At 40.8% G+C, this 27357-nt stretch overlaps 1 protein-coding gene across 7 annotated transcripts in view; it reads right to left on the bottom strand.

Annotated features, from left to right (window-relative positions):
* Nucleotides 1–27122, bottom strand: part of ABL1 (ABL proto-oncogene 1, non-receptor tyrosine kinase) — a 115414-nt gene extending 88292 nt beyond the window's left edge. For 3 of the 7 annotated variants that reach the window (XM_075185227.1, XM_075185231.1, XM_075185229.1), the window contains exon 1: nt 15024–15300. Coding sequence is in view for 2 of the 7 variants with exons in the window: in XM_075185232.1 (XP_075041333.1) it covers nt 26189–26324 (136 nt within the window). In the remaining 5 variants the exon portion in view is untranslated. Of the gene's footprint in view, nt 1–15023; nt 15301–26188 lie in introns of those variants that run through there. The other 4 variants (XM_075185232.1, XM_075185233.1, XM_075185228.1 and 1 more) reach the window with 3 other exon arrangements.
* Between the last annotated feature and the right edge of the window lie 235 nt (nt 27123–27357).

Below are 27357 nucleotides of genomic sequence, written 5' to 3'. Positions count from 1 at the left end.
TCTTAATTGTTGGGGCATCCACAAAAGTTGCTTTATATTATATTATCCAGAGAAGGAAAGCAGTTTCAGCAGCTATCAATTGGAGATCAACAAAAATAAAATGATATCATTTAACAGGAACAACGTGAAATGTTCCAAAGATACCAAAATACAATTCATCATGAAGGTCATTTCTGGTTATAAACTGAGTGACCTCAACAATAAACAGGAAGGGATCACCTTCCGCGATGTTAACAAATGTAACATTACATATCTCTGGTAAAGCATTAACCTAAGGAACATCACATATCTGCCAAACACAGAGTATAAAAAAAACTGAAAACCACTAAAATCTAAAAACAGAACAAAAAATCCACAGAAGTTCCGTGTATACTGTCCGAGAATACGTTATACATAGGCCATTTGCCTATTCTATGAGTCACATGACTATTGACAGCCAAATAGGGGAGTCAAATGGGGACTTCATGAAAACAAACCAAACCCTAATCCTGTGCATCTATATTACTGACTGTCCAGCACTGCAGTTTTGTGGCATCTGACAAATAGATGATGATGGTGATGTTAGTGTGCATTGTAATATGCATCTTCATGGAATATTTATAAATACAGATTTCCCATTGAAGAATGCACTGAAACAACCACTTAGCTTTAACTTAGAAGGAAATATGAAGCCCGTAAAAAGAAAAAAAAACTAAAAACTGTCAAAAGGAGAAACTAGGATTGCCAATGTGGACATTAGCCGTAAATTGCTGCATTAGGGAACTCGAAACTATCTCCAACACAGATTAACATGTGGTAATGTAGTGACCAGGGGGTAAATGTATCAAGCCAAGAGTTTTCTGGCGGGTTTGAAAAGTGGAGATGTTGCCTATAGCAACCAATCAGATTCTTGCTGTCTTTTTATAGAATGTACTAAATAAATGATAGCTAGAATCTGATTGGCTTTTCAAACCCGCCGGAAAACTCTCAGCTTGATACATTTATCCCCGGCGTCCATTGCGATTGCCTGAAAATGTGGGGTATGTCCGCTGTCAGACTTCTCTAACTAGGTCTCTTGCTCAGTGCCACGTCTGGGCAATCGATTTGCCCTTGTATGGGCAGCTGCTTAATTTGGGGTTAATCACAATCCCTCTCATTGTTGGCAGGTTTGTGCTAATTATCTTTGAATATCATTGAACAAACCTATACCCCCATTATGAAGGGATATGAACACTTCAGCAACCAGCTTATACATTTTCACTTTTTCTTAAACACTATTTGTTTTTCACTTGAATGTTGTTGCAAGGTGACATTAAAGGGAGAAAACAGTCTGACATTTATTTTGATTTCAGGCTTTACATCACAAACACCTGCCATCTCAACAAGGGTGTGTAGACTTTTTATATCCACTGCTTCTCACGGGGATAAGTGATGACTATTTTTAGCCGTTTTCTAGCTCTGGTCACTGTGAGGTTGAATGCAGACGACAGCAGAAGCCAAAAGGCACCTGTGTGTACAAAAGCCAGACACACTCTTGCCGTAATAATACTGTCAGAGAAGTCTGGCCAATCAGAACACCCTACGAGATTTAATACGTGCCTGAGGTGGTCCATGCTAGACTTCAAGACACAAGATGAAAGAGAATAGAACATTAGCCATAAAAATAATTGTCACAGACTGGTTTGTAATACAGGGCATTTAAATGCTCATCACCGCTCTTTTAAGCGTTCCTGCCCCAATTAGTGGAAGTGAAAAGAATTGGGACATAGTATTTCCACCTAGAGAGCATTAAATGAGCCTGTCACTGTTCTGTACAGGTGGCTCCATAGCACTATATAAAACTTTCAGAAAAAGTCCAGGTTTGGATTCATGTTCCTTATGGGAAATAAAGCAGAGACCAGTGTCTTCATGAATCACAGAAGCCTTTCGAGTGAGGCATCATTACTGCTTTATGAGTCAAAGGCTGCCTTGGCTCTTCCTGCACAGGAGTGAAGGGATGTTTAAGGACATATATGTATATTACAATAGGTGTAAGCACAAGTCTTTATTCCCTTTTATGGATATTACATTTTCAGTAGTAAGTTCCCACTAAAACTGACGGCACTGGTGAACCACAGGCTGTGACCTATCAATATCTTGCACACTAGCAACAGATGGGGCTAGGAGTGTTTAGAACCTAATGCAATGTGAAATTCTGAATGCAGAAGGGACACTGTCTGAAAGGGAGGGCAGTGGGGGGATTAAAAGGTCTATTGTGGGCTGCCATTGCTGCAAGATCTAAAAAAACTTGGCTGTGACAGACATATAACCTGCGGCTTTAATGAGAATATAACCAAGGCTCCAGCGTCCCAAGAGGTAATACTGTCACTGTAGTTCAGGGGACAATAAATCATCAGACACTTGTTAGAAATGAACTCTGTAGAAAAGTTACTTCTAAATCTTGTCCCGCTCGTTTATGACACCGCAGCTCTCCGTCAGCCCAGAGCAGGTATTCTCAGCCCTCAGAGTACCAACTGGAGACCACACTGGGCAGCTCAAGATTAGGGGTTCTTTCTATCAACTGGACGCTCAGGGAAAATCAGGGACATTTATCCGAACTTTTCTATAGATAACTGTAGAAAATGTAGTCTTGCCCAAAGCAACTAGATGTCTGTTTTCATCTTCTGTGATCTCACATATAATTACAGATGCTGTCCAGCAGGGATCCCCAGACTCCCTACTGCAGTGAACAAAGGCGGTGGACTCAATGGAGAGACCACCACCAATGTAATAGTGCAAGGTAGGGAATAGTAACTAAGTTCTTTAGAGGTGCTGTGACAAAAAAAATTCTGTTATGTGTTTAGTTCGACACTTGGAAAATATAGAAGAATCAAACTTAACTATCTAGAGGAAGTAGAAGTCATAACAAGGTACCCGCAGGCGACCCTGTGGATCATTAACGCCTACACTTAAAGGTTTTGTGTCCACTACAAGGGGAACTATTCCCAAAATATATTTTAAGATAAACAAAAAAAAAAAAACCTGCTTAGAACCTGCTGGGGTCAGTGTTGCTATTACTGTCTATAGAGACAATTAGCTGCTGACCATATCCAGCAGTGATTATTTTCCCCTACCTTTAAGCAGGGAGTGCCATGAGATGTGACCTTCAAAATCATGGCTCCCACTCAGGCATATGTATCTACAGCCATTGTCTTGGTTCTTCATTACACACTGATCGCCAAGTCTAGACTCTCTTGCACACTTAAACCATCTTCCATCCACCAAAGACCTGTTTTTCCCAATTTCTATTCCTCTTCTTACAGATCCAGCCCTATCATGATACTTTTTTTTCTACAGCCATAACCTAAACTTAGCTCTCGCTTCTCACCGTGGTCAAGACTAAGGTGAGGTCAAATGATGACCTTTACTTTCTCAGATAAATAGTCCGTTATTCACATAACTTTAGTAGCACAATCCTTGGGTAATATAAAAATCATGTCCACCCAAGACATGTGTGCATTTTATTTTCACTTAGGCCTCAATGCTGATCGGCTTGGCCCTATAAAGCGCTAATGGTCTAGTCAAGCGACGTCTGCGACCTTAGCAAACAGCGATCATCGTCCACTTGCAATTTTCCCAATTAATAAAATGACCGGTCAGAAGATAGCAGCCGATTCGTTCTACAGCGGTCAAAACGGCTGCACATACGGCAGCTTCAGCATATAACTTTCAGAAACTAAAAGAGGAGAATGCTAGACATAACTGGTGTCGGTGAGGGAACAAGGAACAAAATGTTTGGTAGCACAGCACGTTGTCACGCAATACAAATAAATCCGTCCTGGGAGTCTGCCTTCCAGCTGACTTCATCTAGATTATAAATTTCCATTTAGAATAAAGTTCTTATTTGTCATAATGAAGCTACGTGAGTGGCGGAACACATACAGGGACACTAAATAATGCATGTGCACGTTAAGCTGTAAAAGCCTCGACTCCCAGGTGATTCGCTGCCATCACCCCGATGGACACTGTTGGCTTTGTTCCCATCCACCGCTCGCAAATTGGCTAAAATAAACTGCAAACCTCGGAGAAGCTAATGTAATGTACGTCTTGTGGACAGTTTCGGCTGTCTAATGCACAAACTGACACAAAAGCACTTCAGGTGGCAACAGATAACAGCCTGTATGACCACAACACACTTTCGTGCTGCCTCCTTCACAATCTCAACTGAGATGCCAAAACCACTATGTATTATGTCATGTTACCAATGTCCCAACCACCAGCAAAATTCAATAGTGCACCGTAACATAGCCAAAATAATGCAAGAGATTGATATTACTGTCTCTCTGAGTGTACCTGTTCCTTACTCACAGTGGAGCCAGCCTCTATTGACACCACTAGTTCCTAGTGAACGGATAGGCTGGATATCGGATCAGCATCCTCCTTGTGCAGGCCAACGCTTTACATTTTCAAAGATAGGTCGGATGTACTCGGAACAAACTTATTGCTGTCGATCTGGGAGCGCTAAGTCTCCATGGTGATCCCTCTTCGGCACTGTTTGGCGAGTCTTCTCGAAGTAGATTCCATGAAAAGCGAGAATACAATTATGGTTTAAATGTAAACAAAAATAAAAAGGCGAATAAAAGAATAGATATAAGTGGATGTCTCATGTTGACAGGGTCTTTGGCTCCCTCGGTGGCCAGTCCCAAGGTGTCTGCAGGAGTCTAACTTTAATGTAATCCATCCTGCCGTTCCATATGCTCTTACCCTATAGTCCGAGGTATCGCCTTTGCAGCACCATCCACTTGCACTGCTTAGGCCCGATGACTGCAACAACTACACTTTCCTCTGTGACAAGCCCTTTTACATACAGTTGTGTGTGTGTCTCCATCTACCTATTTAGACTGTAAGCTCTTCAGGACAGGGACTTTTTCGCACTGCTGTAACTGCTGTTACTGGCAATGTGACACCTATGCTGTAGAGCAATGTCTATATTGTAGGACACCATGTAAATAAACATTATACATAGATAATAACATAGGTGGGCACAGCTAGAAGCCTAGAGGTCTCAACACTCAGTGGAACTTTGTCCCTAATGGTTCATGTATCTAAAAGGAAAAGGAAAATGGTGGAACCTCTGCTAAGATATTACTATTCCAAAGCGTTTGACTAAAACTCAAGTGTCCAGGATTAGCTCCTCAAAACAGATTGTAGACAAACTCTGTATAGTTACAGAATACATGTTGCTTTAAGATATTGTTCATTAAAAAGGGCTATCCACCCTCAGACAACTTTATACCTTCCAGCAACAGGGCAAATGATTTTTTTTTTTTTTATTTTTTTTTTATCTGCCCTTGGATTTGACACAGGGTTACTCTATAAATACATTGGTATCCATTCCCACAATTAGTGCAGATTTGTGCACATCCCGCTAGCAACAGGGAAATAAACTCTTGATAATATAAAGCAGGCCTGGCCACGTTGTGTCTCTCCAGGTGTTGTGAAACTACAAGTCCCAGCATTCCTTGCCAGCTATCAGATGCATATCTACTGGCAAAGCATGCTGGGGCTTGTAGTTTCACAACACCTGGAGAGCTGCAGGCCTGGTATAAAGTCTTTGAAGAGAATGACAGGAAGAAGCCAGAAAAAATGAGCAATGCGCTTCGTAAAAGCTACAGTAAGGCAAAACAAGACAGCAAAAACTAAGTTGTATGAAGGTGCAGGAATCCCTTAAAAAAATCTGAGCCAGCCCTGGGATCAAGTGTTGAAAAAAAAAATGCATCATGAAGCAAGGAAAGGGTTAATATAAGCATCATCATAACGAATGGTGGAAGTATGTCAAACTGGGTACTAATTTACATTTCTATGTCACATAATTATGTGTAGTCACAACCTATATAGTCGAAGACGATGGGGGCAAGAAAAAAAAATATTAAAAAACATTAAGTGGTTTTTGCTTTTTAATTTAGAGTAAAAATCCAAAATTAGCAAGTGAAACTAATTGTCAAACAAATCAGTGAAATGCTCCGGCAAGGTGTTGGAGACTGGCGGAAACATACAAATGGACTATTAAAGTATTCTACAGCGTCTTGGCAAAGACTTCACAATGTTTAACAGTGACAATAACAAGCAGTTTTGAGAGACTCCGTCAGCAGATTTCCAGCGCGGTTACTTGTCCAACAGATGTTATTCTTGGTACATTTTCGCTGCAATACCACCTAGAGGCAGCACAATGCTTCACTCAATTCCTTATTTGCTAAAATCATGATTGCAGGATGCTGCTGTAACATTAAGATGAAGAACTGAATGCACCAAGTTATAAAGTCTTATAAAGCAAACTGCATTAAAGCACAATTGGAAACCACTCTGTATATGGGAAAAAAAGGATTTACCCCGCTTGTTACAGAGAAAATCCATTGTTTTATTAAGATGTAGGAGTCACGCAGCACTGAGAAATCTATCATGAACACTATAGCCAAACAAAACGCCCTAAATATGAGACCCTTTCTATAGGTCTTACGCGCTGTGCTATTATGCAAATCAGCTACTGGTGCGGGCTATCTTGTGGGCTAGGTGACCTCATGCTGCGTGTAACTTGGGACATTTTCAGCTGAATTATGACAGAGTTACTTTCTGATCTACAGTGCAAACTTTGGACAGGAAATTCAGTTAAACCAGGTAATAGATTAGGTAGTGAGGACATTTAGTTAACGTTGTAAGTGTGGCAATGTGTCAATCTAAAGCTGGCTGCACACTACAGAAAACTACTGCAGATTCGATTTCTGTGACGATTTTACCAACGCCTGAAAGTCCCGATGATGCAGATTCATGTGTACACGCCTACACCTTTTACCTTCAGATCTGTGCTCTTTATCAGTCATAAACATGATCGTGACTCTGCACACTCTACAGATATCTTCTTACGCTGCTGGCTGTGAGTGCGTACACACTTTCACATTCGCCAGACATCGTTCCATCGTTGATTGTGATTTTTAGTCAGTTTATAAAACCAAACGATACGAAGTGCTCTGATACAATAAGACATGATCGTGGGAGCGTACACACTAATGCGATATCTGAACAAATGGTCAGCTATCGTGTGACCGGCATGATAATTGGATGAACAAGCTGTAATGTGTACCCAGCTTAAATCAGCATTGTAGAACTAAAACAAGAAAAAAAACTGCCTCTAGGTGGTATTGCTGTGAAAAGGTACCAAATGAAGCCCCTGACCTCAATGCTGACCCTCAAAAAGGGTTTCACCGAGTGTGAAAACTACACTCAGTGTTTGTGGACAAATTCAATTCAGAAAATATCCGCGCAAGGTGCCTCCGGAACGGCGCAAGACACCCTGTGCCAATGTTTTCTGACAGAAGTAACACCGATTTATACTCGCGCCTGAGTTGATTTTTATCATAGTAGCGGTAATAAAACACGGCCAATTGAATCTGCCCCTTGGACTTCGTTCAATGGATGAAGAGAAGATTTTATAATAAAATGTTGGTGCATTTATTTTGCCATTATTTAAAGGTGTAAGTGTCCATTACGTAGGGAACCCAGGAGAACAAAGTTGCCACTACTATTGTCCCACTCTCATATTGTTCAAACGCAGGGCTGGTATTCTCTTCCTTCTGCAATAGAGGTACCAGCCCTGTATTGATCAGCCTGGGAGCTAGGACCCCACTTCTATGCTTTCATTGTTGTAGTGTGAATCAAGCACAATTGGGTAGAGGTGGTCTCTAAATCACACTTAGGCTGGGTACACATTACAGTGTTTTCAGCCGATCATTGGCTCAATAACACCATAAACGACTGTTCGGCCCAATATCACATTAATGTGTATGCTGCAAGGATGAACAATCATCATTCCAAAGCTCATCGTATCATTTCATTGATTTTAAACTGGAGTAAAAATCTCGTTCAATGATGGAACGATGTTCCAATCCTGCAGTGTGTCTGCACTCAGGACCGGCAGCGTCCATAGATCTCTCTGGTGTGCAGAGTCACCATCTTTTCAGCCGATGGTTATGACAGATGAAGAGAACAGATCTAAAAGTAAATTGTGTATAATGTGTACACATGAATCGCCATGCTGATCGGCCAATGTATGTGATTTGTGTATGTGTGTGTGTAAGAGTGTAAGCGCTACTGGAGCAGAGACTAATCATCCTCTCTTTGTAAAGCTTTGCTTACAATGTTGTATATAAATAAAGGATAATAATACTAATATTTATAGAAAAACAGCCAACAACAAGGTGTCTGCAAAAACATACAATACATTCATGTATCTGTTGAGACACATTTTAATGGAGTGGATGAAAGAATCTCTCCCCTTTAGTGGACACTTCAATAATAAAATAAACCCCCACAAATACCCCACTCCAGTACCTGATTAAGCTGTACCATATTAGCTGGCAAAGCACACAGGCGGACATGGAGGAGATGTCTAGCGGCACCTTATGCTTAATTGAATCTGCCCCTAAATGCAGAGTTCTCCTTTAATTTAAAACTCACATTTTATATGGATTTTTTAAGAATATAGGAAAAAATATTTTTTTTCTATATATACAGTTTGCAAAAATGAAATGGACTGCAGCATGGCACTGGTTTATATCTGGAACGCACTGTTCTATCTTACCACAACTACCCATTTCCACTATATCTTGGTTTTGTAAGAAAGAGAATTTTCTCACTTTATTTGACACAAAAAAAAAAAAATAACATTCCACAGCGTCAAGTCAATGTCTGAAGGGTTGCGGATATGGGTCACAAATTCAAATAGCAAAATACAGCAGGACTGCAAACTTGCAGAGAGATCATTTGTCATGTCCCGTGTGCGTGTGAATTCTGCAATGTCAATACAACATTTCTGTTACATAGACTGCAAGACAATCAATCTGACCAATGAAGGCTTCAAACGGTTTGTAATGCAAAAAATACAAGACATTATTAATGGCTTGCCAACGGTTAATGCAGTAGGTAGTCCTGTGTGTCTTGGCAAGAAGAACCCGCTAAACATCAGTTTGTGGAGCCCCCTTCAACCTCTTTACTATAACTCACTGTGCCGGTTCCCTGCCATACCTGCTGTAGTCAATAACGTGCAGTCAAGCAAGCTGGGCAGGAGGGATCAGCGGAGGCGGTATGCTTTTACAAACTTCCCAAATTTGCTAGCATCCAAAGATTTAAATACCCCAGTGAGTCTTTCCCGTGCACCATCGAGATAGTTACCATTCAATCTGCCCTCAGGATTTTGGTTTGAGCTGTATTTGGGAGACAAGCTAGCATGGGATTTGAGAGGGAGGCTTTGGGTCTCAGATAATGGGCGGACATGCTGGAATCGATGGTGCACCGGGACTGACACAGCCGGTTCTGACTGTGGAGGCCACGAAGACAGGATATACGGAGGGCAAAAGTGGGGTCAAAGGGGGGGGGGGGGGGGCGCGTGGGACCAAGTGATAGAGACAGAAACCTCTTAATGGGCTACAAACACCACACGTGTTTTTTTCGTCATTACTATAACTGAGATGAGGAGGAAATGTTTTAATTTTGTCAGGCGTCCAATACATTTTTAAATAGGGATCTACATTTTGGCTGCTAAAACATGAATCTAGAGCCATGCTTGTTATACCCAGATCATGCTCATCAGAACTTTATTACATATACTGCATAGTCCCACAAACCAGATGCATCTAGATAAGGGATGTATCAGTGACATAAGACTCGGCAAGGTTTGGCAGTGTGTAAACATGGATGCGTTTGTGATAGCAGAATGACCATTAGGAAGTGTGTCATTTCCATACACAATACAAGCAGCCCTGTTTGACAAGAAGAAGGTGAGCACATCAGATTATTTTCTATTAACTCCTTCAGACAACCAATCATTTGGATCAATATGTTGTTACAAAGTATCAAATGAGCCAACATTCCGCTACAATAGGTGCAGGATACCGTGACATGTCCTACACAACAAACGGATGGATGTACGACCCAATTAGGACTCTCAAAGCAGAGACCAGGAACTTGCGGCTCTCCAGCCAATGGCTGACAGGGCATTGTGGGACTTGTAGTTCTGAGGCAAGGAGAACGTGAAAGCTGTTACTGTGTCAGAATGGCCATCTTAAAAATGATTAAATTGAAACCACTGCATCCCTGTCAGCTATTTCTCATGAGAGCTCTTTAGAGCTATTAAGTTTAAAATCTATAGGACCTGCATTGTCAGGTGCTTCTACCACTCAGCCGATCGGAGTCAGTAATAATTTAGATGCACACAGGGAGCCCCTGGGATGGACACACTATAACACTAACACAAGTAAGAGCAATTTGTCCCGCTACAGTTTAAGTGATGCTGTGACCAGAAAGCAACATCTTCTATTACAGCAGCACGGGCCCTGCATTATGCTAATGATTTACTGTAAACATGTCTGTTTTACATTGTACTTTGTCATCAAATAAGGATCCCGCTCTACGTGAGATCAGAGTATCCCTAAAAGCTGACCACACATAATACGATTCTACCGCTAAACCCGAGGAAGACACAAGAGTTTCCAAACCAGACCGGGCTCATAATGGTCACTTCTGGCAACACTATGTGTTGGAAGAGGACCACAAACAGGCCAACCATATTGATCACCGAAATCAACAGCATCACAATCTAACATGACACCCACATGGGGGGCACAGACGCACATCAAGAGCCAATTACCCAACAATGACTGTGTGCATAGTCAGAATAATACCAGTATTAGTGAATGTAAAGGGAATGGACAGAACCACCAGATCATTTCTAGTTTAAAATAATGGTCCTTACCACCTAGGAGATGTTCACCTACACAAAACTTGTACTCATTGGTTTTTACACTGCTTCCTGCAAGTTTTACCATTGTATGCAACCCAATAGCTGATGGTGGTTAGACAGATTTGCAATGAAACAACGGAGAATACTTAGAACATATCATTCTGAACACACAACAGTGAAGAGCGGGAACCACACAGATCACTTAAATAAATGGGAAACAAATGTATTGGTTAACGGTCTTCCCTCCACACATACATACCCCCGTCTACTGATATTTATTTTTGGTGCGTCGTCACAAGATATAAATGCATAGATGTAAACGAGATTTGTTCTTAGCCAAAATCACAGCATGTGTAGATCCAAATCATGATGCCAGATAATAACCGGGGGCCTGATTCATTAAGGATCTTAACTTGAGAAACTTCTTATTTCAGTCTCCTGGACAAAACCATGTTACAATGCAAGGGATGCAAATTAGTATTCTGTTTTGCACATAAGTTAAATACTGACTGTATTTTCATGTAGCGCACAAATATCAACTTTATATGTCAGTGTACAAATAAGCTATCAAGTATTTGTGTGCTACATGAAAAAACAGTCAGTATTTAACTTATGTACAAAACAGAATACTAATTTGTACCCCTTGCATTGTAACATGGTTTTGTCCAGGAGACTAAAATAAGAAGTTTCTCAAGTTAAGATCCTTAATGAATCAGGCCCCGGGTCACAATCAATCGGATCTTGTGCAGGTTCCTCTTTCTCCTGCCCGAACGAACCACAGCCAGATGGAAATAATTTGGAGGTGGCTATGTGTGTTTCCTTTGATTTTGCTTAACTTGAATATGCTCTGGTCTTGAAAACCACCTACCTATGATCCAGACCACTTACTAATGAACATATAAGGCACGCAAGGCCACGCCCCAACCAAGATGACTCAGCTGATCAGCTGCTCAGACAAGTGGCTAAAAGTAAGGAAATCAGTAGGTTTTATATTCTTTTGGGAGTTTGGTCTACACTGGCTCAGCAGGACTATTTGAAAAATGACAAAACTAGGTCTTCTGACAGTACTGACTGGCAGAACATTGCCAACAGTAAAAGTGCATGCTCTAACATGAGCAAATGGACTTGTAGATGTGTGAAATAGACCTGTCAGCTGAAGACAATTCCTACTTATAAGGCTGATGATGAAGAATAGAGATTTAGCCCAGTGTGGTGTCAAGTTAAAGTCCACGTTTCCCCCTCTTCAGCAGCAGAAGGGAGTGTTTCTGTCTTAGGTCACTGGCTCTCTCTCTCTCAGCGGGCACCTAAAGTGCTATAACCATCTGTCCAAAAGAGGTTTAACTTGCAGGAGAGAGCATTAAGAGGACAAGGCGGCAGCATAACCTCTCATTAAAGCAGCGAGAGGAAATAGTGCTGTTCATCTACTGCACAGCACAAAAGGTTTGTGCTGCCCCCTCCCCAGCTGGAGTGTGTTCGGATGACAATGCAATGCCGGGACAGTAACGACTTCTTGCGGCAACTTTGCATGAGGTGTACAGAGAAGGGCGATCCGGCAGTGAGGCAGCTATAACTGTACTGATAACGGGAATACCTCTGCTTACAGAACTATACAATTCAGATGTACAGAAAAAATAAATAGAACAATCTGGCTATAGAATGTTGAACACACAAACACTGAGCCTGGGGCTCCATAAGAATTATCAGCCACGTGCAATCTACACGGTGGGAAAACAGTACACGTATGTCACCCACGTTTCATTATCCGTTTTATCCATGTGGAGGCCCATTCACCATACATTTATAATTACACAGCACAGTAATAACACTTTTGTAAATGGTTAGATGGTTTACAAAAGGGACAAAACATTGAAGTAAAATAAATATCAGACAAGCAAATTAAGATAATACTATTGCTGAAGAAAGGCTCATTGTCATCACTCAGAGGTGCATCCATATTTATTACCATCTGTTTTGTTTGAAAAATAAGTATTTACTATATGAAATCATTAAAACTACAAAAACTTCATTAAGACGGGAGAAACAACTCCCCATCTCACAAAAATTATAAAGCATGATATTGTACGCAGCAGGTGCAATAAAGAAAGCACCTATCAGAGTTGGCAGAGCGTTCGCAAGCAGCCAATCACATGCGGTACTTATTGCTGATGACAGTCATCATCATAAGCCATTTCCACCTGTCCTTGACCACCCATAAATAATACAGCTTGGACAGGCATACACGCTTTTCATATAGGCACACTATATACACACAAACACATAAGTAACATACGTGTCTAAAAACATTACTCAATAAATATATGGTTTGCATGGATCACCCAACCATAAAAAGAGTAGTGCAGATTTTGATTTTACCACCTTGGCATTGTGCAGACAATATTTCTCAGCTTAGGGTGTTGGGGGGGGGAAACTACGGGTCTGGGGACCAATGTAACAATTCGAAATCCTTCCAATCTTAAGGTAGAATGCCCCTAGAGGCCACAATATCATGACTAATCAATGTAGTTTTAACACAAGGCAGTCCCGGCATGTGCTGGGTAGTCATGATGGAGATTGTAGTTCAACAGCACTTCTGTAAACTGCCTAGGGGGTATATTTACTGAACTGCGGTTTTAAGAAATTGAAGATGTTGCCTATAGCAACCAATCAGATTCTAGTGGTCATTTATTTAGTACATTCTACAAAATGACAGCTAGAATCTGATTGGTTGCTATAGGCAACATCTCCACTTTATTTAACCTACAGTTTAGTAAATATACCCTCTGATTTATTTATTTTTTACCCCCTGAGAGTTAATATCCACACTAATATTTTAGCGATTTCCTAAACTATGCACAAACCCTGCGAACAGGAGGTTACGCAATCCATTGAATCGGTTACCTCCAGGAGCCCTAAGAGAGGAGCCATCAGGGTATTTTATATCAGGATTTAGAAGAACACACTGTACACACATTATATATATATATATATATATATATATATATATATATATATATATATATATATATATATATATATATTGGTGAGCAGATTCTCCCTGTAAAGAAAGCAGGGAATGCGATTAAGCTGAAGATTTCACATCACAGACACAGCAGTCTGCCGACTCGGATATGAACATTTGTGATCAGCAGCTCTGTACTCCACTTATGGAATTTACATATAAATAGCGTCTATTTCATTTATGCCATATGTTTGATGTATGCAGGTCAGGAGGTAAGAACTAAACAGGGTATAAAGTAGAAACAACTCACCTTGCATTAACATATTAAAGGGCCAGTAAACCAAAACTACACAATGATAAAATATGAAAAAGGTATTTTGCAGCCGTCACAAATAAGCATCCAAGTGACCAAACGTATCCAGCCCATACTTGCCATCTCTCCCGGAATATCCGGGAGAGTCCCGAAATCTGGGTCAGTCTCCCGGACTCCTGGGAGGACAATTCTCCCGATTCCCGACGGCTGTGGAAAAGTAAATGGAGGGGGTGGGGCTTATTGGTGTAATGAAAGCGTCATTATTGCCCCGCCCCCTAATTTTATTGGCCGAATAGGGGTGGTGACAGCTTTGGGGGCGGGGATAACTGCACAATTCTTCAACCCCCACCCCCACATGCTCCCCGGACCTCCCAGGACACAAGCTGCCAATGTTGGCAACTATGATCCAGACATACACTCACCCCAATTATTTTACCAACATTCCAGAAAGCATTGGGTGCCTACATTAACATCCAAGCCTCCCACTTCCTTTTCAGTAAGTATACCTTGTAACCCATATACCTAAGTAGTCCAGCATAGTTGGAAGATAATAGAGACACTGTTTCAAAGGAAAAAGCTACCCACACACACAGGGAAATTTGGTTGTTCAATCTACACAGATCTGGTGTAAAGCAAACGTAGAGAATCACATTGTGCTGATAAGTACTTGTGACAAGTACTTATCAGCACATCCAGGTTAGAACTCAACCAAGAATTTATTCTGAGTACAACACCGAGTGTTGCCAGGCAACTTGGATGAAGCAGATCGGCCCATCTGTGGGCAACAGTCAATTAATGTATATTATTCTACTGGATAATACAGAGCCTTTATTATATTTATATCAAATAGTGCACAGCCAAAATTCTAAAACTAGTGATCAACTCCTTATTTTGCTCCTAATCCCTGTATCTCACTTAAACGTGGCTTTAATACTACTCAATGTGTTTTATACTGAGCATTAAATCTTATTTTTAAAGTGTATTACATTACTGGAACTTACAGCGTCTTCACTGGTCCTAGCGGATAACTCCAAGCATGGTGGCTTACGATTCTGCATGGTAATTCGGGCACTGGTGCATTGTGTTCACACATCGGCCCTCTGCTGCCCACATGCGGTTAGAGCTCCCGTGTGTGGCTGTAATCGTGCGTACATCCTGGTGTCCCCCTCAGGAGCGGTCACTGACAACCTGCAATCACCCGGAACCAAGCCTACATCCCCAGACGCAGCTTCCCATCACAGAACACTGTGAGGAGAGAAGTCAGCTCCTCTCAGCAGCCTAGGGGACATAATCACTGGGATATCATGCTCTAATGACACACAGAGAGACTCTCCCGTAATGCACCACAGCAATCTTACAGCACATTCATTTATACATAGGATTTTATTATTACAGAATACATAGTCCATAATATTCTGACCTTCATACTTAGACCAAATCTGTAAAACGTATCCATATTTGTAACCTCTATACATAGTAGATGATGTTGGGATACGCTAGCTGTACACAGTATAATTCAATTAAAAATGAATATTTATAGCAATATGCTACCAAAAGCCAGCCCTAGACTAACTAACCAGGCACTTGGGAAGCCTATGAGGATAAAACCAATGCATAACAACCAAAATATTGACACTGCATTTGCTCATGCAGGTATGAAATACATCTGGTTATTGATGGGTTAAAGTGAAATGTGTAGAGAACGGAGATGCTTTGCACAGAATGACTCATGCTTTGCTGAAGATGTATAGAGAAGTAGGGTAAAAATAAACCCAACTGCTAGACAGCATATCAGGGAAAACAACCAACAAATAAAATTAAAAAAAAAATACTTGTTTAGGCATGTGTACACAAGGCAAGAGAGTGCCGCCTTTCCTGCTTGTATACTGGCGTCTACTGGCACCTCAATCACGGTTATGAGAAAATAAAAAAAATGATCTATAAAAACCGAGAGCATATTCACTAATATGCTATAGAGGCGCTTACATTCTATAACCAGATATTAGCTTTCATAAGTCTAACCCAGTGGATCCCAAACTTTTTCAGTTCAAGGCACCCTTAGGGTCTCCATAATTTTTTCAAGGCACCCCTAAGCCAAAATAACTACCAAGTAGTCCCCCGTCTAGCTTACCCATTGGCCCTGGCCGAGGCACCCCTGTGAGATCGCCGAGACACCCCAGGGAACCTAGGCTCACAGTTTGGGAACCACTGGTCTAACCAGTCCAACTTCCAAATGGAAAAGGGACTCCATCGCTCAGCCAAGCAGTAGGATTGCCTGCATGTGCCAAGTTTTATACGGCGCATGTGTGTTATATGCATCATGCGGGTCAATAAAGATTACGGGAGGGCTTGATGGAGAGGTGCTAAGTCAATCATCTGACTGCTCCAGGAAGATACACCATTTTCAGCATGACATAAGCGATAGTCACAGAGGAAAGACCTGGCTAAAAACATTTGAGTGCTAGCTCATACGTCCAAAAAGAGAACGATTCTCTGCACTCACCAAAAACACTATTAACGTTGTTACTCTGTCTGCTGTGTGTTACACATGGTGTGGCAGTGAGTGTGTTACTGATTGGCAGGCCTGACAGATCAGGGATAGGTTAAGAAATATTCATGCATTCACACAAATGAAATTGATGAACTGATGTAAGAAACTAAAAACACACAACATCAACAAAAACAACACAAAAGCTATTGTCCATGAATGTCAGTACAAAGTGTGAGCAAACAGTGAAATACTACAACTCTGGACTACACATCACTGCAGGGTTTAAAAGGTACCTTTCTAAAGTCATTATACAATGCAGGGGAGAAGCCAGGAGACAAGGAGTATCTGAAAGGAGATTAAGGAAAAGTAAAAACAATATTATGACAGTAGAGATTCTCTTTTTCAAAAGGAGCAATAAAAGACAGTACTGGAACAACAAACAATCACACACCTAGGTTATCCAAGCACAGGAGTCGCTGATTGCGCAACCTGTGGCTTTCCAGCTCCTGATGAACTACATATACCAGTATCGGAACACACACAATCACCAGAGGAAGCATTGGATATGTTTCAGGTTAAACAGCAGACATAAAAAAAATTTAAAGTTTACACTGGAACAAAACAGTTGATTTGCAGTAGGTTATTATATCATATGCCGGCATTTTTGGTAATATAGCAATAACAAACTGTCGAAGTCAGCAAATTGGATAAAGTCATTTCAATTAATATCTAGCAAACTTGGTTGTCTTTATCTGAAAATTATGCCTAGAGCACGCTACGGCGTGGGGAAGCGTATCCAGCCGCAACACGTGGCAAATAACAAGTTTACACATTTACACATTTGAAATTAGTACAAATTAATTGTAGTTGCAACACAGTTATTTATGTCGAAATGTAACAGTATTTATGTGTAATATTATAAGTTATATACATGTTAGTGAAATCAAAGGTTCAGGTTGCAGGAAATATGTCATGTTTAGTATCATTTTAATCCCCTATTCATCCGCAGTTGTCAGGTTCATTCACCAAAGGGATCGCACATTGCATACTCTAGTTAGCGATGTTAGGGAATAAATGTTTAAAATGTTACTGCCTGTATAATGTAAATAGACTAGTTTAAACTGGATTCTTGGCGGGAAAATCGGAGTACATCCCCTGGAGAGCTGACCCCCACCTTTGGATATTTTGGTTTGAACTTTTGAACTGGCCTATGACTTGCAGTACACTAGACCTTCCTGAAGCCTGGACCAATAGAAGCAAGCCACACCATCTGCATTGTTTTACTGTATTCAATGACTGCATATAAGCAGGGGTTCTGGACCTAGTGGACAGTCTACTTGACCACAGCCTTCAAACCTGAATGACGGCACACTGGATCCAGGGCGCCTGCGATAAGTAACGGCTGTACTTATTTTATTCTGACTTGTTATTCTGCTACTTCTGGCTATTAAATCACATTGTACTTTGGAACCACATATCGGCAATCGTTATTGGATAGCAACTAGACGTGCATAACAAAACATTCCCATTATGTATAGATAAGTGAGAGGCAGCGCTAGTGATAAAATGAGATGATTGGGTAAAGCAGGAAAAGCACAAGTAAACTATGCACACAAATGAATGAGGTCGGACTGTGCATTGGGGAAATGAAGTATTACTGTGCATCAGGCAGCTCATCACAAATTAACAATTATATACAATTAATGGTCATCATAACAAAGCAAACAATCTCTTCCTAGCATTAATACGGCCTATGTACTATGCGTAACCCCTCCTCTTTTCCCACAGGAACGTCCTGCTTTTTCTCCTCTCTCCTGGATTCCGCCCATATGCTCCGATGTTCCCTGTCCCAGTGGTCAGGGCAGAAGACTGAGCCAGCCAACGCCAGTCCAGGAAGCAAATGGGATTCCTTGTGGGATGGGAAGTCTTGGGAATGAATCATTAATAACATCATTAACAAAGTCACTTCATGCGGGTTTGGATCCATTGGTATACATTTATACACTGACACTGAAAGGCTATAAGCTGTGTTTAAAGAGGTTCTGCTGCAGCAGCAATGGTATGTAAATACCCCCCTCTCCACTGTGTGAGGCCAAATCATTACCAAACTTAATTTCTTTGGAAACATTTACAGGTATTATACTGCCAGGTCTTTGGCTAACCTGGAACTGGTAAATGCCTACTATGTCTTTTGTGATCTACTTCCCAACAATTGAACCTGTGTAATTCAGCCCGACACGTATATCCACATTACTCACATACTAATCATTCAGCAACTGGCGTAAAACAGACTGCATAGTGTGAAAGTACCATAAAATCTCCCAGATAAGACCAGACTACTGTACAAGGCTCAGGAATATGGCCGATGGACCTACCCACACCAACTTCTGACTCATAAAACTGGGAGGGGGGGTTAGCTTGACGCACTAAACCTAACATTTTATTTTTGTACAATTTAATCACAGAAAACTACCCTATATTTAGCAGCATAAAAAAACATTGTTGATGCTCTAAAGCATTTTTAGAAGACGGATTGGAGAGTCTATAATAAAATAAAGGCAATAGTTTTAGCCACGTCTAAACAAAATGTATAATTTGATGTTTGATCTACAATAATAGTTGGTAGAGTCAATTTATATGTCAGCACGTAAATGCTCAGGCGTGACAGACATGCAATTACACAATCTAATTAACTCTTCCAGAGACAGACAGCAAATCCATAGTACATTGACTCTTCTGGGTCATATTGTCAATAGACACTCTATGGTCCATTCACCCTCTTGCCGTCCTTGTTTACATCAATCTCTCTTCCTTTGTAAGAATGGGTAAAAATCCAATATCCTTTGTACAAGACAAAAACATAATAAAACTGAGTCATTGCAAAAGAATATGTTTTGAGTGATTAATGGATATTTTGTGCAAAGAAATAAAAATTTCTGTTTTCGCAGCCAACAAAATTACACAGGATGATAAAATGCCAGTGAAGTCGATACAGGTATTTTGGAGTGTCATGTTCCTTCAGCTTCGAAAAAGACACATTTGAAGTACAAATAGTTGAAAACTGCCCAAACCAGAAACAGTGGGGGGAAAAACCAACAACTTTATTTATGCAACTTCTGTCTCTCTCCCCCTTCTCCAACACACCGAGGGAACTCACTTCAGGGAATGTAATACAGCGCAGGAAAATAGCACTGCTCCTTAAATATTTTATAAATCACATTAGCTTAGATTTTGTAGAGTAGAGAGAAAATAATTAAAATCAGTGAGAAGGGCCTTAAAATGTAATCATGAGTAACATCAACATTTAAAAGAAAATTAAATCTTTAGCTGGGGAAAAAAAATACTGCACATTCGGCGATACAATTTTTTAGTCTGCTAAAACGCATCCAACTTCAACGGATTGTCTGCCGAATACTGGAGTAACGCTTTCTCCGAGGGAGGTAAGCAACAGTTTTAATCACAGTTTCCCTTTAAACCAGGGATGGCAGAGTGGTGCAGGCCCTGAGCCTTCACCTGTGGCCCCAACTCCTTCCTGCTTTACTGTCCCATTGGTTTTTTTTTTTATTAGCTTGTAACTAGAGATGCTCATTGACCCCCTGAACTGGTTTTGGATCTGGATCTGGATCAGGATCAGCTTTGTGTTCTGGCAAAACCACCCTCACGTGTTTCGGTTTTGGATTTTTAGGAAAAATCCTAAAATATGCTAAAATCACATATTTTTGCTCTTTTTTTGTTCCTACATTATTAACCTCAATAACACTAATTTCAAATCATCTGCAGTCAATTTTGACCACCTCACAGATCACAATATTATTTTCATACACTTTCAGACACATACTGCAGCGACCTGGCTGGATGGTCAGCGACATAAGCAATGATACAAACACACGGCAGTTCCTAGCACATCTAGGACACATTGGCACACAGCAGATGCAGAAACGAAAAATGGTGCAAGATGGAATTGTCCTTTGGCCCGCCCTCCCTCATGTTGGATCTTAAAAAGAAATCCAAAAATTGCGAGATTTGACGTTTTGCCTCGTTTTCAATTCCGAGGGCGCGCAAAAGTACCGAGCTGAGCTCTGATCCCCTAAGTTCGGGTGTGTTCGGTTCTCGAGGAACCGAGCCTGAGCATCTCTACTTGTAACACTTATTTAAAGTGAATGTTGATACGTTATTACAGATAGGTGTATCTGTCTGTGGCTAAGGATAGGTACACACTGGCCATTTATCGGGCCAATCCCCCTATAAAAGACCCCTTGGCCACATATTGCGTTACTGTGTATACGTACACGATGAATGGCAGTCATTCCAAAGTGCCAATTGTCGTTTCATTTGGTTGGTCGTACTGTTTAACACTCTCGTTCCAATCACCTTCTGATCATGCAGTGTGTATGCACTCAGGAGCTCCATAGAGTTTACAGAGTCGTGACCTTTTCAGCCGATGCCGGCAATAAACATGTCCTGGTGACTAAATGTAGAGAGCGCTGTAGATAGAATAATTTGTTTGTTCGTTCTGAGACTGAATATTTAGTTTCAGAGTCACAGAAGCTAACGAAATTCGTTACGACACGTTCATAGCTATAAGCAAGGTGGATATTCAGTGTCACAGGAATGAACGAATGAGTATTGTGCTGTCATTCTCTAACCGACCAGAGGACCAGATGAAGAGCACAATCGTGTGTAGTGTGTATGCATGAAACTCCCGACCGATCGTAGGTACAATCATTGTAGATAACAAATTGGTCGGAAAATTCTCCAGTGTGTACATAGCTAAAAACATAATGCTTTCATTTAGGACCGATATTAAGGGTAATGTGTGGCCCTTTGGAAGGTTTGGGGGCGTCATTAGGGTCCCTGAAGTGTATCCGTTTGCCTATCACAGCTTAGAAATAAATAAAAATTATGATATGTTTGTTTCTCATCAAAAAGGGACATGGGAGAAGAAAAAAAACAAACATATAGAAAAAAAATATATAAAAATAGCCACTTATTTGCAGCAATTTGTTGGTTGAACAAAATATTCTGCGCTTTCTTGTCTCAGATACATGACTAACTCGCTCCTAGCGATCTGATCATATGAATGTTTACTGAGCCCACAAACACGTCTGCCTCATGGATGTACGCCACGGGTAGACTTTAAAGGGCTAACCAACCATCCTGTGAGGAAATACTACTCAGCTGAAGAGGTTAACAAACCGCCTCTCTGTTTCAAGATCTTGTTGACAAATGTCACAACATGAAAGGGGCCGACAGCTCCATATAACACACTAATAGCTGGTTTAAGTATAGCCTCTTTAGAAAGCCAGTGACATTTATTAGACTGAAACACAACAGTAGCTGGGAGTGTCGGCCTGAGAAGAGGATGCTGTACACTTCCCATCCTGCCAACGAGAACAGGATTATTTGAAAGAACCCCCCCTGGCTAGTGCCTAAGACCCTGCTAATGTGGAGATACTGTTAGATCACAGCGGCACACATGGAGGACATTAGCTCAGTATCAAATACACTTATTCAGACAGAAATGTTCCAACCGATGGCGCTCTAGAAAAGCACCATCTGCCGCGTTCTGTGCTTTAGCCTGGCGAGATCTTTTAATAAGATGTTCCAAACAACGGCTGGATGCTATGAACTAATGTGCATTACACTGGAAATACAAAAAAAGAGAAGACATTACCAAAAATAAACTACACAAAATTCACAGGCCTGAATCAGCATTTACAAAGCAATGCCAGAGAGAACGCAGGTTCTTGAATAGAAAATAATAATGCAACATCATACAGTTCAAGGCAGACAATGCTACAGAAGTAACCATTAATAAAGCAACTTTGAAGGATATATGCTTCAAAACATAAAAACAAAAGAGGTGGCACAACACATTAAAGCAGCAACACTACATAGTTTTTTTCCCTTTAAATAGCAAGTTAAGGACCGCTTAAGCATGTCTCCAACTGATTTTTCTTAACTGTCCTGCTACAAATCATTATCTCCTTTTCAAAATCTCTCTGGAGGTTGCAAAACATGGATGTCAGCCACAAAGACACAGGCTCACAGCTCTCTATATATCATGTCAAGGCAGAGGGGTGGAGGGCAGACCCAACAGATAGAACTCAGAGGGGGTTTTCCAAAGCCTCTCCTCTCACATCATGTGTCATGTGACTGTGGTTGCTAAGGTAGTCCATGACACTGTGCAGAATAAATTATTAATAGCAGCCTGAAGAAACAAACCAGGGGAAATGGTAGATTCCAACATTCTTCTTATAGCCTGCCTGAACACAAAATGCCACATCTGTACTGTACCTCTACTTGGCCACGCATTCAGGGCTCCAATAGTGTATTACTCCATAGCAATACCCACACTTTTGTGCGAGATCAGTTGAAATCTGGACAAATGTCAATGGTTCTCAGACATTTCAGGGGATATTCACAGTCTGCAATTGTAAACCATTATGATAGTTAAATATTTAGAGCAGAGGTGTCCAAGTTCAGTCCTCAAACACTACCAACAGTTCATTTTTCCAGGATTTCTTTAATCATGCACAGGTGCATTAATCTATTTGGCTGGGTCAGTAATGATCCCACCTATTTCTACAGACAGAGATCCTGAAAACATGAACTGTTGACAGCCCTTGAGGACTGAACTTGGACACTTCTGCTTTAGAGTAAGAATTGCACTCATTGAAAATATCTTGCGCTTATATAACCAATAAGAACATGGGTAACAACATATGTTAAGTTATGCCATGTTTTAAAAAGTTTTTGGTTGGGAATGTTACAAGCTTTTCACCATTGAAATCAACATATTTTAGGCTTAGTGGCCCCCAGTCCCCCAGTAAGTGGCTCATTCCTTTCAATGTGGTTGGTCACAGAAATGTCTATTTGAGCAAACTATGAGGGGGCAAAAAATTGCAATGGTGGTTAAGAAGCGGATGCATATTAAATTATTACAGAATACAGAACAAACCATAAAAGAAGTCTGTCTTTTTAACGGATTGCAACTTGACAAGAGAAAATACTCCAGCTTAATGCGCAAAAATTAAGTCACCATTTCTACTTTAGTTTATGGCTTAATCAGGCACACATCATATTAGAGAAACTATAGGGGGAAAATGTATATATTTATAATCTTAATGAGCAAATTCATAAATATTAAAAACAAATGCAGATTTCCACAGTTCAGCATTTCTGTTAAAAGAGGAGCACACATGTAAAGTGCAAATCTATTCAGATATGTCCTTTATCTTTGGCCTGACAGCTCTGTGACAAAACTAACAATAAAAAGTGCCTCACTTCTATGACAGTAACTTCATTACTAGGCAATGATCTATAAAGGAAAAACATAGGACACAACCCTTCGTGAAAAAATCCAAGTTGATTTAAGGAATGTGGGTATACAGCAGGTCGAAGGCTTTCAAGCCCTGCTGGTCTGAGGGAACCTCTAAGTCAAGCCTGGCCAACTACAAGTCCCAGCATGCTTTGCCAGCAGACAGACAGCAGATGGCTGGCAGGGCATGCTGGGCCTTGTAGTTTCGCCATACCTGTAGAGCCCAAATGTTGGCCAGACCTGCTCTAAGAAGTTACTGAATACAGGGTTTCCCAAACTCAGTCCTCATGGCCCATTAACAGTGCAGGTTTTCCATATCTCCTTGCTGGAGCACAGGTGTAATCATTACTGACTGACACATTGTAACAAAACTACAGGTGGTCCTAATTATTTCACACGTGACCTGAAGAATCTGCACTGTTAGGGGGCAATGAGGACTGGGTTCGGGAAACACTGGCTTAGAACATCCACATAAACAGCATAAGGGACAGACATTTATTTTAATATAAACTATACTACACCTTAAACACCACTTCCCATGTGAATTGCTCCAAAACTCAAATTATATAATCATATATGCAAAAAAGCATTACAGTAGATAGCAAGCATGTATAATATTAACAAAACGGAAATGGTAGTGTTTCTCAACCTCGTCTTGTATTACACGTCACAGCATTTATCTTTATTAATCTACGCTTTTTTTTTCGCTCTTCCTTTTTGACTCCACATGTTGACGGCAAGAACACACTTAACCTTTTGACAAGGAAGGCTATCCACAATCATATTATACATGGCTGATGTATTACACTTATCACTTTGTCATGCCGTCCCCACATAGCAGATCGAATCGTGCTCTGACAGATGACAGCAGACACAATAAAGCAATAATGTAGGTTTTAATTGAATTTGCAGCGGTCGGTTTTGAGCAAGGCAATGGATTTGGTTCTCATTTTGAATGGCCAGGACCGCTAGCCTTCACAAAGCACAACTTAATTATACAGGTTAAGAAAAAACATGAATCAACGTTTCATATACAATAAATAGTCTTATTGTAGACAGGCAGCATATATGACTAAATGGTCAAAACAAATATCAAAAGAGACCAGCTACACCACGACAAGCAGCAAAAATATAATTATGAAACGTTCAAATTGATTTTTTATCCCAACAAAACTTGAAACTTGGGAGTTGATGGTGTATAACTACAATTTCGTTTGTCTTCATGAAACTACAGTAACAGGGCCATTCTTTTTAAACTGCTAGAATGACAGCTGAATCTGTCTTCCAACAGCTGCAGAGAATGCCGCTGGCAATAGAAACATAATGAAAATGAGTGGAAAGACATGAAGAAAGAAAAAAAAAAAGTAAAACAAATAGCTAGCACGATATACAGGTAAGACTTAAAATACTACTGAATACAACCGCAAGGTATAAATGTACAAAAATTATGTTGAAATGGGCCAACTTTAGAATGTGTATGGCCCGCAGTGTAATAAAACTACCAAATAAAATCAAGTTTAATGGGACAGGGTCAAAAATCTGACCAGCTGACGACGTGTTTCAGTAAATCTATGGCATAATTAGCCAACCAAAATAAGGAAGTTCTTGCAGTCTTTTTAGGTGTTCCAGCAGACATGTGGCAGACCCGACTACTATAAGTGTGTTCAAATCTGCCTTCCAACCGGCTACCTGGCTATTAAGCTAAACTACCAGCAATGACGTTGTGTGATTTGTTTTAGACACCACAGAGCTAATCAGAGATGTACCTAATTGCATTTCTATCACATGACTAATACTTTACTTCACTTATGAAGATTTGCTTTTTCAGTATACTATATAGATTAAATCATTTCTTACAATTACTTATGCCTGTTAAATCTATATTGTACAATATTTTTATTTTATTCCTTTTATACGCTGTGAAACTGAGTTTTATAACATTAAAATATTAACAAACCAGAATAACAAGCAACTATTTCAAAACAAGTTTCCTATAAACAACTAGATTCATGTTATTCTATGTTGACACTTGGGATTTCTTCTGCAAAGGAAACTCCTGTTAGCAGGAAGGTGGCAAAATTCTTGTGTGACATCCATAGGAATCTTTTCTCATGCTATGCAAAGAAAACTTATCACAATAAAAACAGTTCTGACAGATTTAGTTCCTGTAAATTACAGGGCAGCATCCAATGACCCACTAAGCAAGTACAAGGCTATTCAGTTGAAAAGGCAAGTTTCATATCAATAAAGCTTACAAGCATTACAATATATTGATTTAAAAAGTAACCCTGGCAGCAAATCATTACACTGTGCCGGCAACATGTCCTAACGTCAGGATCTACACATTTCCTTACCGTGCTCCACAAAAACATTACAATGAGGACCACCATGCCTGGTGGAATCTTTCTTCCCGACTCCTTTGATAAAGGGTAAGGCAGGCAGACTCGGCCTCCTCTGGTCCCCGAGCACTTTTCCAGGCTGCTGACCCATAGGATGAGCCGACAGTTTGCAAAAAAATCAGTGAGTAATACTGTTACTTTCAGCTTGTCACACTGTATCTTCTTCCATTCACAGCATCCAATGATCAACAATGCGGTTTAAGCTCAAGTGAGGCAAGACAGTGAAAAAAAAAATATATATATATATATATAGTCGTATATGGGGAACTTATTGTTCTGTACAGTATATAAAAACTTTGGAAGCCGGATGTGGTTTGTGTGAAATGCATAGACTACCTCATGATAATGTGGAAGACAGGGTGGTTAGGAAATGTTCAGAAGATTATAACCCTTTGTGCTGGAGACAGATAAATTCACATAAATCAAAGTATATTAGAAGAAGGCGTACAATGATTAGAGGCTGCTTTCAGTGTCAGTCATTGCATAGATTCCACTCTGTAAATATCAGATTTCAAGTAGTAGGAGGAGGGGGGCTCATGTCATGGTCACTAGTGGCATCAGGAGGGGGGGTTATAGGCAGGGGGAGCCCTGAGGACACTGGCTGGGCTTGTGGTACCGGTGTTAAGAGAGGAGACTCCCCGCTGTCACTTCCTTGGTCATCCCCGAGGCTGGGGGGGGGGGTCTCACCAGTCCATTGTGGACCGTCCTGTAGGTTGGGGACTTGGGTGACTGGGTCCCTCGGCGACCTCCCCCTCCGACCGTCCGTGTACAGGGGGTCCCCTCAGAAAGAAGGACAGGGACGACCACCCGGAGTGTCAGCGGCCGGGAGATACAGCCCTGTCCGCCACCATCTTGGGCCCTGGCCGCTGCTCCTGCTGCCCTGGGAGACGCCGTGACGTACGTGACGTCACTTCCGGACACAGGTTGGCGTTTGGACATAGGTAACTTCTTGCGCCTGCGCAGTGCGCGCTCAGCCACAGAGAATGGTCAGCTTGGACATGACAATGGTAGAATGATTCAAACTAATTATAATAACACATGTATTGTCTATATATGCCTACAGTAGAGTAGAAAGTTTGGGGGTTTTTTTATAGAAAAAAATAAGTGTTTGTTACCATACCTGT

This window comes from Mixophyes fleayi, chromosome 9 (assembly GCF_038048845.1).
Source record: "Mixophyes fleayi isolate aMixFle1 chromosome 9, aMixFle1.hap1, whole genome shotgun sequence".
Taxonomy (NCBI): domain Eukaryota; kingdom Metazoa; phylum Chordata; class Amphibia; order Anura; family Limnodynastidae; genus Mixophyes; species Mixophyes fleayi.
Note: the sequence above shows the minus strand (reverse complement) of the source record. Positions and strands in the feature narration are given on the sequence as shown.